Raw genomic sequence first — 13907 nt, 5'->3', positions numbered from 1 at the left:
AGTCACATATTTTGGATCTCTTGCTTGCAGATATTTCAAAGAATATAGGCTTGATGTTTCCAAATTAGAACCCTTAGTTGCAAAGGTGAGTTGGTATTGTTTGCAAGATCATTTGTATGCTGCTATGACAGAGCATTCTGTCAAGTATAATTCAAAATAAATCATGATAAAATTCATATGATAATATAATGACATGGATATTTTGTTCAGTTTGGACTCGTGGGTAATGAAGCTCATGAATATTGTTCTATCCTCCCTTTTACATGATCTCAGAAATATATTTTATGTTTCTTTTTGCTTGTGCCTTTGGTCTTGTCCATTTTGGAGTCTACTTATTCTTTATAACTGATGGTACAGCCTCACTCGCCTGACAATCGTGCTTTAGCAAGGGAATGCAGGCATGTTAAGATAGACAGAGTCTACATTGGTTCATGCACTGGTGGAAAAACAGAAGACTTTTTGGCTGTTGCGAAACTCTTCTCTTCTGTGGTAGGGGCTAAATCCTTTATTCTTTATAAATTGTTAGTCTTGCGTCCAGTATTTGAAACTGTGGTTTTAATATATTTTTATGATATGATTAATATATGAAATAAATCATGGATAGATTTAAGCCATGACTAATTTTATTCAAACATGCAAAGGTCGCATGTCTTCTTGAATTGCAAAATTCATAGTGGGTGCATAGAAGTTGAATGCTACAAAATATATAAATAACTATGGAGAAAACTTTATGAATATCATGTCTCCTTTCCAAAATTTGGCTATCTTTTCAGTTTTCTTTGCACTGGGAAGTGGAATATCTTTATTCTTTACAATAAGTTATTTCTCCTGAATTCAAAGATCTCTACATGGGATTTAACATCATGGGAAATTAGAAAATGATTAGAATTTTAGCCATGAAATATTAAATTCGATCTACTTGGACTTGTAAGTTTTATATTTTATATTGCTTCCTGAAGTTTTTCTTGATAGCTATCGATATTTGGGAAGCAACTCAAATTCTTTTACTATCATTGCCGAACCTTATAAAGCATAGGAAACAGTTGTTGCTTTATTATCTTTAATCCTTAATGATATGCTTATGAGGGAGGTTGCAAATTGTAAAGTTTGTTTCAGGAGAGCTATAGAACAGAAACATACTGTACATTTTGTGTCACATGCTTGAATTATCTCTAGAAAGGCAAACTTTATCTTAAATGGGAATGTTAATAGTTTCCTAACTGATGCTTGTCCAAGTTTGCACTATGGAATGGCTTGCGAACAATAACATTCATACTTTTCCATTGTTATTAGCTTTGTATATTTGTATTTGAATTATAATACAGTAGATATTCAGCCTTAGAACATTGGTTGAACTTGTGGGTTGATTTTGTTTGAAGAATTATTGTTTTTTAGTGAATATACTGTAAACTGTCTTCTAAGCAGGTGCCCACATCACTTACGTATTTTTGTACCGTTTTATTATTTTGATAGAATGTGTAAACTTGATGCTCAGTGTCAGATAACCAGCTAGGAATAGTTAGAAGGAAGTTAACTTTGTGCAAATTGGAAATTGTCTTCAACCATATTTCTCTCTTGAAACTTATTTCTTTTGTACCTGAATGTGTGTTTTGGATTATACTTGTCACTTCAACTTTTTTCTCCATTTATGTGAATGCATGAACTATGTATCATTATATGTATGCACATGTATATGTAGTATGGACATATCTCAGTGTGTGAACAGGCATGTGCTTGAGCCTTGTGTACATATGTATGCATAGATATATATAATGGTTTTAGTGCTTTACACATTCTAAAAATGGTATCCTGTATTTAATTGAGCTGAACTTATAATTTGGATAAAATGAGGTTAATACATTATATATTGTGGTCGCTATTATATTATATATTAGCCTTTGTATCCTCATCTTTCTAGCTTATTCAGTTTCTATTTTGGTCCCAGGGCAAAAAGGTAAAAGTGCCAACCTTTTTAGTACCTGCCACACAAAAGGTTTGTGATGTTTTATTTTAATGATTCATTTTTATTCTTTATGATAACTCTATAGTGAAGTATACTTTTGCCTGTAACTTTATTGGCACAGGTGTGGATGGATCTCTACACTCTACCTGTACCAGGAGCCGATGGCAAGACTTGTGCCCAGATTTTTGAGGAAGCAGGTTGTGATACTCCAGCAAGTCCAAACTGTGGAGCTTGCCTTGGGGGGCCTAGAGATACATATGCTCGCATGAATGAACCTCAGGTCTGCGACTTACACCTGCTGGGAGATTTGCTAATGAACTCAAATGAATGATAATTTAATAGTTTTTGTCTTTTCTGTGGATAAGAGAAAGCATTTCGTAGCTTCTTTTCATGACCTGCCACAGAGTCCTTGAAGAGGAAAACAAATAGATTGTATTATATGAAGCCAAAATACGAAAAAATAGAACATGTTTGATAATGGATTACTAAATCCATATAGGAAAATCTTATTTAAAAGAAGCATCATGACTCAGTATTTGGTACATAATAAGTGTAGTTGAGAAAATTAGCTACCTTCCTAGCTTACCAATACTTTTAAACTTTTCTACGACAGCAGTCAAGAGAGAAGTTTGTCTCATCTAGATATATTTTTGCCTAAGATACATTGCATTAATTCTTAAAAAGATATGCTAAGAGTATATGAAATCTTTGCTCTGACAGTAATGCCCTGAAAAGACGAAGATGTAAAAAAAAAAAAAAAACCCCTTATGAGAAATTTGATGTAGAAGAAGAGTGTTGGCAATGTATATGTTGATTCTAGACTGGAGGCCACAGATTTGCATACAAGTTACAACCTTACCAGTTCAGAATAAGAAAAATGTGTCCTATTCCTGTTTGTAATTTTTTTTCAATTTCCAAACTTTTAATGTTTAGGTATTTCATGGAAGATTAAGTTTGTTGGGAGGAATCTTGTTTTCCTCGATGTGTATTATGTTCCAGGGACGAAACTAAATCTACTCTTAGTCAGTCAGTTACTATGACATTCTCACACTTGGATGTCACCTTCAGTTCACATCAGTACAACATCACTAATCAGGTGACTTAGTCTATTGTTGCAGTGGGTCTTGAGGATCATGGTCTTTTCAGACTTACAGATTTTCTGTTAGCACACTTTGGCATCAACGATATGGGCACTTAAATGTGCATTATCTCTCACAACTTGCTCGGGATAAGCTTGTTCTTGGATTGCCAGAGATTCAAAATCAACAGGTTGGAGTTTGTGATGCATGGCAGGCTAGGGAGCAACATCGCACAACTTTCACCAGTGGCAATTCATGGCGAGCTTCTCAAGTTCTTCAGCCTGTTCATGCCGATATCTGTGGCCCTATGGCCACTCCTTTTGTTCTTGTGTCTAGGTATTTTCTGTTGTTTGTTGATGATTTCAATAGAAAAATGTGGGTGTATTTCCTTAAAAAGAAATCAGATGCATTTCTTGTATTTGAGAAGTTTAAACCTTTAGTTGAAAAAGAGTCTGAGAAATCTATGATTACTCTTAGATCAGACAATGGGGGGAATTTTGCTCTAATGTTTTCTCTAGCTTCTTGGATAGTCGTGGCATCAGACACCAGTTAACCACACCCCACACACCACACACCACAATAGAGCAGTGTAGTTGAATGTCGAAACAAGATAATTATGGAGATGGCTCGGACATAGACATGTTCCGAAGAAGTTTTGGGCAGAAGTAGTCAACACAACAGTTTATCTTTTAAATCGGTCACCCACAGTAGCGGTCAAAGGTAAACCTCCAGAAGAGGCTTGGTCAAGTCCCAAGCCCAAAATTAGTCACTTGAAGGTTTTTGGCTCCCTTGCTTTTGTTTGGATCCCTGATGCGTTACACACCAAGTTGGATGCCAAGAGTAAGAAACTCATGCTTGTTGGATACATTAGTCTTCACGAAGCCTACCGCTTGATCGATGTTGAGACATCTTGTCTCATCAACAGTTGTGATGTCGTCTTTGATGAGCAGCGAGGACATTTCATGGCCCATGATTTGGGAGTTAGGCTTCCATTAGGTCCATTTGATGGGACAGCTCTAGTAGCTCCTGCAACTCCAATTATACCAATGATCCTTGTCTAGACACCTTTAACATCTCATTTAGGATCAACTCAATTTGTCGATGCTTTACCTGAGTTTGATCTAGATTCTTCTGATGAGGAACCTGATCACCAAGCATCTCTTGATACTAATGTTGTTTGTTCTCCTTTCCAACCTAAGTGGTGGGCTAAGACACTTGCTGATCTTCGTGATGATGAGCTCATTGATGGGAGAATTGCTCGGAAAAAGAGTAAACCTACAGTGTCTATTAACTTTGCTCTGATGGCCAACATTCATAGTGTGTTTGGACCTCAAACATATTCCGTGGCTAAAAGAATTCTAGAGTGGGAACAAGCCATGACATCTGAACACGAGAGCTTGTTGAAGAATAACACCTGGGTTCTTTTTGATTTTCCACCAGGGGAGAAACCCATTGGTTGCAGATGGTTTTACAAAATCAAATACAAATATGATGGTACTTTGGATAAGTATAAAGCTTGTTTAGTTGTGAAGGGCTTTTCTCAGTGTCAGGGCATTGATTATAAGGAGACCTTTTCTCCTACTGCAAAGATGAGCACCATCAAATTAGTCGTAGGCATGGTAGCATAGTTTGGCTAGAAGGTTCATCAGATGGATGTCAAGAGTGCTCTCCTGAATGGTTATCTCCATGAAGAAGTCTACATGACAGAATTTCCTGGTTTCAAGGTTGTTGGTAAAGACTATCAGGTTCTCAAATTGGTAAAAGCTCTTTATGGCTTGAAGCAAGCCCCTCGGGCATGGTACGTAAAAATTGATAAGTGCCTTAGTGGTCAAGGCTTCCTGAGGAGTTCTTCAGACTTGAATTTGTACATTAAGACTACTGACCATGACATCATCCTTCTAGTTATTTATGTGGATGATTTGATCATCACTAGCAGTTCGACATCTTTGATTCAAGAAATTAAACAAAATTTATGCCAACCTTTTGATATGACTGACCTTGGGCTCATGCATTATTGCCTAGGGGTTGTGGTTTGGCAACAATGTTCTGGTGTATTCATCTCTTAGTCCAAATATGCCAAGGCTTTGTTAGACAAATTCTGTATGCAGGATTGCAAGCCTGCATCTACACCTATGGAGAAAGGTCTCAAGTTATTTGCAAAGTTTGATTCTCCTCTTGTTGATGATACTACATACAGGCAACTAGTAGGCAGCCTCATCTATCTCTCTGCTACTAGGCCTGACATCATCTTCGCAGTAAGCTACATCTCCTGCTTTATGATAGCTCCTAAAGCTGATCATTGGATCACAACAAAGCATGTGCTTTGTTATGTGAAGGGCATTTCGAATTATGGACTTCTGTACTCTTGAAGTTCTACTCCTAGACTTAGTGAGTTCACAAATTCAGATTGGGCAGGCTCTGTTGACGATAAAAAGTCAACTTCTGGATATGTGTTTAGTTTGGGATCCGGTGCAGTCACATGGACCAGTAAGAGGCAACAAACAGTTTCTCTCTCCTCTATAGAGGGACTGTTAAGGCATGATGTAAAGTTGTTTGGCTTCGTCAGATACTTGGGGATATGCAGATGTCACGAGTAGGAATGACTACTCTTTTTGTTGATAACGAAGCTATTATCAAGTTAGCCCGAAATCTAGTCTTCCATGAATGAACCAAGCATGTAGATGTTCATTGTCACTACATACGGGAGTTGGTTGAAGATGGGACAATAGATTTGCAATATGTTCCTATCATAGATCAGACTGCAAACATTCTCACCAAGCCTCTTGGTCCTGATAAGTTTGTCAAATTCAGAGGACAACTTGGTGTTGAAGATAGATTAACTATTAAGGAAGGGTATTACGATAATAGATAATCATCTATTATTAGTTAATGCTAATCTATTGTATGTATTTAGTTAGCTGTAGCTTTTTTAGCTTTCTTGCAGCTAGAATAGAATGTTTCTATTCTTTACGATGATTTCCTAAGGAAACAACATTCTATTCTTTTGTATATAATAACCTCTTGGTCTCTGCTAATAACAAGCAAATATTTTTCAGTTACTTCATAATATCCTCTACAGGAAGCGTAATCTCATCTAATGGAGCCCCAACCAATCCTGGTGTTGTGTCATCCTCATCTATCTGGGTCACATCCTCAAGATCAACATCCCCTTGCAAATATGGTGCCTAGACTTTGGAGTCTACCGATCCGCAAGTAGAAGAGCATGATGCGCTGCCACTAGCTTCTCCGCCCTTTTAGAGGTAAGTTTGTTCCTCTTGATGGAGTGGGTAAACGATTATGTGGACCAATTCCTCTTTGTAGCTAAGGAACTAACAACTTGTGCAAAGAGGTGAATCACAAGTGTTTTTAACTCATGCGTATCTCTCCTATGCCAGGTCCACCATCCAATAGAATCTTTCTGTGCCAAAACTGCTCTACCAACCTTGCTTGTGGCTTACCCAAGTTTGGGCCACGAAGGTTGGCGAAGTCAAGGAATTGTACACTAAGAGTAGAGGCCTCTTGAGCTGAATACATCTCTTATCAATGGCTCTTGTGAAACCATCCAATACCTTGGGATCATCACATGGGAGGCCCCTTCCACCCAACTATGCATACCATTTGTGATTTAGAGCAAAGACTGCCATATGAAGTGGGGTATTGATCATGTTCCACCTCCTCGTCACAATAGGCCTAATATGCTCTTCATAAAACCCCAATGTAGGATCCTTTTCTGCAACAATTCTCTTTATCTTCCCCAACATGCTGTCAATAGTCTCATATATCTCTCCCAAACTAGGAGCGTCAATATCAACATATCTAATGACATCTACAATAGGTGCTATGATAGAGAAAATATATCTGCAAGATGCAAACAAAAATTAAAATCAGAATTAGAATTTTGAATTTTTTAAGACTGTTAGTTGACCACCAACTCTCATCAAGGATCCTTTGCTTCACTTCTTTTCCTTCAAAGGACTTAGAATTGGACCATTGTCTCCACTCTGGATTCACCACAATCAATTGAATAGGCTCATACACCTCAATCATCCTCTTCATCAAGATGAAATATGTGCAATACCTATTGAGATAATTATAAATTAAAATAAAGTTAAAACATTAATGATAAAAAACATTACATGTTAGTTTGTAACAATTATAAATAAAAATAAACTTAAAACAAACGAAAAGTAAACTATAATTAAAATTGACATACCTTATCTTGGCTGGTTTGAGGAACTCCTTAGAGAAGGACCTGAATAGAACAAGTGAAGTGTGATGGTTACATATAAACATTTGCACTTCTCTAGCTTCTAACACCGCCTGTTTCACCCATTTAATCTTCCCTATGTCCTTCAATGCATTGTTCAATGCATGAACACAACAAAGGGTCCAAAAGATATGCCTGTAAGCACCCTTTATCATCAAACTGACTGATTTGCACACAGGTGCAGAATCTGTGATAACTTGTACTATACTAGCCGACTCGACCTCCTCTATGACATCTCTCAAAATGGTGAACTGAAATCCTGCATCCTTCTGCTTTCTCGAGCAATCTATGACTTTCAAAAAATAAGAGCCAATAGTGAATGTGACAATGATATTGATGAGTGGCCGATCTCCAAGATCGGTCCACCCATCCATCACAATAGAGCATCCTGTTCTAACACAAGTGCATTTCATATCCTCAAACAACAAAACAACCCTTGAGTACTCTTCATCTAGGATGGTGGTTCGTAGCTTATGCTTACTAGGGGGTACAAATGAGGGGTTCATATTCAATATATCATTCACCATTTGTTTAAAATAAGTGGAACGGGCTGCATGATATGGCATACCATTAGCAACAAAGAATCTACCAATGGTTGCCTCACACTTTTCCTTTGCTTGTGCATTAAACACACTTTCCACCGAGCCCTTCTCACCACTACTCATCTTTGTCTTCCTGCTAGACTCAGTAGGGCTGCCACTAGTACCAATGGCGGATGACATATGCCTAGATGACTACGACGAAATAGATGGTGATGTCACTGCCCAATTTTGCCCGTCCATTTCAACTTCTAAGTGCAATCTTTGACATTCTAATCTCTGTTCATCTGTCAAGTTAGGACAAACTTTGACTCCATGGCAAGCAACACCTAAAAAGTGTGAATTGCCCCTAAAATCATCAAGACAAACATGACAATCCCATACCCTAGTCCCTTCTGAATTCTTTTTATCTTTTGGCCTAGGTGTGATATTGGAGAAGAGGTCCTTTCCTATTGAAAATACCCTTTGCAAAAAAATTTATGGTGGAAGGGCATTTAAACAAATCAAATTTAGGTTCAACTCTTTTTCTAGTCCCATTACTAGCAACATCACCTGTAACACCACTACTACTAGTACTGCCACTGTTGCTTATTATGCTTTGTTTTGAGATTTAAATATGCAATGGAAATATGAGTTGAAACAATGATTGTTTTATTTTAAAATCGGACTTTTCAAGTTGCAAATCTATTTAAAAAATGGAAAATGGAAGCATAAAGAGTATCATACTTGGTGCACAAAATGGAAGCTTAAACCCTTGCTCAAGCTCTTGGAAGCAAAAAAATCACCTCCTCTTCTTGCAAAATGAAAACCCCAACCAGCTGCAACACACTCCAACTTCACTAGCAAAATTAAGCAAATGACAAAACAATCAAAATGTGGTTTCTTTTAACCTTTTAGGGCATTTGGAGGGGTGGGGCCCACTCGGGCGTTGAAATAGGAAGCATTATTTTTTATGTTTTTTGGTTGACTTTTTAAATTTATTTTTGCATGAAATAAATAGGGGACGACTGACTGTCTGTGGTATGGTTGGGGGACGTTTGGATGTCCCCTTTCCGTATCGGGGATGACTTACCATCCCCTTGTTTTTTCCTAGGAGTCCCCGCATACTAGGAACGTCCCCTTGTTTTCATGGCAATTTGGGGATGGTGGGGGGATGACCCATACCTGTTCCCCCGTCTCGAGGACGTCCTCATCTCGGACCCTGAGGTTTCTTGCTAAGGACGTGTCCCCAAGGTACATGGCAAGGGAGACTTCACCAATTTTCCTAGCGGCAAACTCTATTGCGAAGGTGAAGCAATCCAAGTTATAAATTGGGTTTCCGTCTGTTCTACAAAGAAAACTTGATGGTTTTGTCCTTAGACTCTTGAAACTGAAACAAGGAGCTTTGGTAGCTTTTCCAAAATAAAATAAAATTACAGAGCCTATTCATTCTTGCCAAGGACGTGTCCCCAGGGTACGTGGCAAGGGAGACTTCACCAATTTGCCTAGCAGCAAATTGTATTGCGAAGGCGAAGCAATCCAAGTTATAAATTGGGTTTCCGTCCATTCTACAAAGAAAACTTGATGGTTTTTGTCCTTAGACTCTTGAAACTGAAACAAGGAGCTTTGATAGCTTTTCCAAAATAAAATAAAATTATAGAACCTATTCAAAATGAGTCCCTTAATGTTCTTTAATAACACATCCCCATGACTCTTCGTTTTCCCTCTGCCTATATCTTGATATTCCTTTTATTGTCTTTTTATTATCCCCATCTTTTAATTTGAAATCAGGGTAATAATAATAAAATGGCTTTATTAATTTTTCAGTACACTTACCAGTCATTTTAATACTTTATTAAGTTGTTAAATTAAGTTGTTGTTACATTTGATATAATTTGACAACTTATAAATTATTTAATTGACTACTAATGTCCCAAAGAAGGAGACATTACAAAAAATGTAGACTAGAACAAAAAGGAAACTTTTACCGTGATGTCATGTGATGTCTCCTCCTAATTAGAGACATTAGTTCAGAAGGATTAGCCTATCATTTGACCTTCGTAGGCTAATCGAATCGGATAGAGTCATTTTGCTTCAGAGACTTGGCAAGTAGATGAAATATTTGTCTTCTTCAGAGCTCAATGATTGTAGATTTGGCATTTATATGATTTTATGGCCCCATTTGTCATAATTGCTATTTATAGCAAGTCTTGGGTTGATTGAGAAGGACCCTTTCTATTATTAGTAGAGCACTTGGTTACATGGGGATTGGCAATGTCGGCTCCCAATTCAAACAACAGAGTGAAATAATAAGTATTTGGGGAGTTATTAATATTTAAGTGGCCAAAATGATATTAAATTATAAAAAAAGCTTACTATAAAGTTATAACTTAACTTTGTGAGGGTCAAGTCATCATTAAAAGGGGCCATTTGAGGAATTAATTATGGAATGGAAATTTAATGAAATATTAAATGTTTTCCCTAAGTTTTAATGAAATAACATTTTATTGTTATTAAAATGCTTTTGGGGGAAACTGAGGAATTATAAAGGCTTCCAAAGAGAAAATTGAATTCATTCCTGGCAGCTGATAAAAAAATGATTTCTTGAGCTTGGCTTTGGATGAAGGAACAAGGGTTTCTCTAGATTTCAGAGATTGTTGGGCATTGGAGAGCGTAGCTTCTTAATTGTATCACCTTTCTGAGGTTGTGAGATATCAGCTGAAGATTGCTTATCTGTTAGCTTCATTTAGAGGTCAAGAATGCACAAATTAGAAGAAGAGATTTCAGAGTAACATTAATCAGCTAGCAGGTTTCAGCTAAATGTTTGGATGACTGCATATTGGTGATTGTTGGAATTCATTTCCAGGCAGTACAGCTGCTTTCTAGCAGTCATTTATTACAGCAACAAGGCGTCTAGGGTTTGAGGACAATGTTTGGTCGAGAAAGGCTAAATAATTTTCAAGAAATTCTTAGAAAGGCTGTGGGATCATTTAGAAGACATTGGCATCATTTTTGGAGGAATTATATTTCAATTTGACGAGAATCAAACCCTATAGCAGTTGCTTTTTGCCTCCTGAAGTGATATGATGATATGATAGCTTTTACTGACGTCCATCAGGCTAAAGTAGCCTGTGGGACCCACACGATCACCCCCCTATGGTAGGAGCGAAACTAATCTAATTGCAGAGTTTTGGTTAACTTGTCTCTCCGTTGCTGAAGTTTGATAATCAGAGCCGCCGTTCTCTTCACTTGATCCTCCTCGAATAGGTAGTTCAAGTCCTTGTTCTGTAATATCTTTGTATAACCAGATTTGATGTCACTATATGCCAAGCAATTTTTGACAAAGTGTTGCTCCATCTCTACCACTCCCATATTACGGAATAAACATGTTCTGTCTGCCCACTCTTCTTTTGGAACTTGCCATCTACCAGTTTCACATCGCAGCCAGTGTGAACTAGTTTTGAGATGTGCTATCAACATTTTTGCTCTCCAATTAATAGGCGCTCTTATATACGTCTTTTCATCGTGACTAGAAGTGGAATTAAATTCTTTAATGTAATAAGATTTTTTCCACCCCATTTGCCTTGTCCATAAGATATTATGAAATTTTTTCATGACAAGCTTCTTTATTTCTTTAAGACTATTTGGGCAAGTATGGATATTGATATCCCATTTTCGCATCCACTTGTCATTTTGTTTCATCCATGTGCTTTTTCACCTAACAAGTTGTTCATCTATAACTATCTTGGGCCAACGATGGTTTCCCAGACCTTGGGTTTTCTATAAACAGCTTTACATCCGGACCATTGCTGCGGCTTCTAACGGAAAGGAACCCACGTTAGCCAATAAGATCTCATAGGGCATTGTGGTCTTTGCTTTAAGATTGCATGTGATGAAGTGTTTTTGAATTCTTTCTACCTGTCGCCATTTTTGTTCGGACATATTGCCACCCCAAACTTCACATCCATATAGAATAACTGGAGTGACCAGCAGACCAAAAAAAGTTTTCATGGTCGTCCAATCCCATAGTTTTGCGTTCCCACACTTGTTTTGTAGAGAATATAACGCCTTCCAGCCCCCTTGAATCCTTTTTGATCTGCATGCATCCCAACTGAGTTCAAGTGTAAAAGACCAACCATTTCATTCTCGGTTATGCATGTGTATTCAAGTGTTTCAAATAAATGAAATACTTATCTTATGAGGTTGCATGTTATTATTCCTTCCTGCTTTCAATTTGTATATTTATATTTGCATCAGCTTTTTATATTAAAAACTCCGATTTTTTTGAATAAAAATCCGAAAATATCAAAACAAACAATCCATAGTTTAGACAAACATTGAGAATCATAGTGAAAAAGGACTTGGTGCCTTCAAATGTCCCCTTTTGTAGTCAAGATTCGCGCAGTGCACTGGCAACCTCTACACTGACAAGCAAAGGGTTGTCTCCAAGTTGTATCTGTTATTGTAGATTTCTGATCTGCTATTCCTACAAAGAAATGTTATGCCAGAGCTTGCATATTTTTGAAATGAAAAAAGTTGGTGATTGTTTGGGAATCTTCCTTAGTCAGAGCCTTATTTTGTCTATTTCAACCCTCTATATAGTTTGTAGAAGAATGGGAGAGTGTCGATAGCTAGGGTAAAATTGTGCTAGACTACTATAAGATTAAAGAAATGAAAACTTAAGAGATTATGTGTAATCTACAGATCTCCTAAGCTAAGTTGCCACTTGTGCTTCACGATCAAGATCTAGTTTTGGTTCCAAGTTAGAGTCATTTTTTGGGAAGAGTTTGGGTTCATCTGTACAAAGGCATATAAAAAATAAAAAATAAACACATATACATCTATGCGGCAGTAATTAAGTTCATAATACACCAACATGATAATAGTCAAGTAACATGGAAAAATACATCACCATATATAATATGTATTAATGTTTTAGTTCAAAAAAAGTGATGTCAACTGTGTTGTCCTCAATTTCGTATACGCAAAAATGGGGGAACCCTACATAAAATTTTCTTATGATAAACTCTCCAAGGAATTTACTTAGTTGTTTTGTTTGATTTTGGTTTTGTTTTCACCCTAAGATTGTGACATTTTCGATACCTCTTGTTTTGAGCTATCTTAGGCCTCAATCAGAGGTGTATATGAAGAGTTATTGAGGAACTAAGGACTTTGCAGGTGGGGTTTTAAGCTTGACTGCATATCTTCATTCCTTGATTAAAATCTTGCATAAATGGACTTTTTTGTCAGTTATTACATGACATCTTGGTTATCATTTACATGCGATCTGGATTTAAAACTCTACCATACATATTTGCAAGGAAATATGTGAACTTAAAGATTTTAATGTGTGGTGGGATTTTTAAACCTCATTACATGCTTTATCTTTGAAAAGGTTAAATGTGTGTAAATGCACATGAGAAACCCATTTTTAAACAAAGAGATGTTTCTAAACTTATAGTTATTGGTGGACTTTTTGAGTTCACTTACAAGGTAGGAGTTTATATTCTTTTTTGACTTGCGTATGGAATGAAAAATCATGTCATTAACTTTAAAGAGTTAAAAGTCGTTACATATTTCAGATCACTTGCAAATGCTTTTAAAAAGTTCATCATTACATATGATGGCGATTTTTACTTGCAATGCATATTAGAAAGCCCATTTTATGATTAATGACTTGCAAAGGCTTTTGAAAAGTACGTCCATTGCTTTTGTTATAACTTTAAAACATGTTTCTTATATATTAAAATCCGTCATTACTTGAGTGGCATTTTTTATGTATATTACATGTTTTTAAAACTTGTGACATGCACTACATAATCAAAAACCCATGGTTGGCTGTAGGGTGTTTTAAAACTTGTTTTTAACATGTAATTGCTCTCTTAAAACCTCATCGCTGCTTAAATGCTGGGATTGAAGACTTGTTTTTAACATGCAAATGCATATGGAAAACCCGTTATTATCCAATTGAGGCAATTTGGTTGTGCTTTGCAAACTATCAACACAACGTTTTTGGTTAAAGTCTCCACGATGACATGATATATGTTACCAAAATCCTGTGATCTGTTGTATTAATGGAG

The 13907-nt window shown here is 36.8% G+C and overlaps 1 protein-coding gene across 1 annotated transcript in view; it reads left to right on the top strand.

Moving 5' to 3' along the window:
- The window catches only part of IIL1 (isopropyl malate isomerase large subunit 1), a 156312-nt gene that overhangs the window by 113434 nt on the left and 28971 nt on the right, over nucleotides 1-13907 (top strand). Inside the window, exons 11-14 of the mRNA XM_089798347.1 lie at nucleotides 31-85; nucleotides 358-489; nucleotides 1946-1993; nucleotides 2085-2243. Of these exons, the coding sequence (XP_089654473.1) occupies nucleotides 31-85; nucleotides 358-489; nucleotides 1946-1993; nucleotides 2085-2243 (394 nt within the window). The remainder of the gene's footprint in view (nucleotides 1-30; nucleotides 86-357; nucleotides 490-1945; nucleotides 1994-2084; nucleotides 2244-13907) is intronic.

Source organism: Cupressus sempervirens, chromosome 8 (genome assembly GCF_028749045.1).
Source record: "Cupressus sempervirens isolate cs-2001-9-10 chromosome 8, ASM2874904v1, whole genome shotgun sequence".
NCBI classification, from domain to species: domain Eukaryota; kingdom Viridiplantae; phylum Streptophyta; class Pinopsida; order Cupressales; family Cupressaceae; genus Cupressus; species Cupressus sempervirens.
The sequence above is the reverse complement of the archived record's forward strand: the minus strand, read 5'-3'. Positions and strand labels throughout refer to the sequence as shown.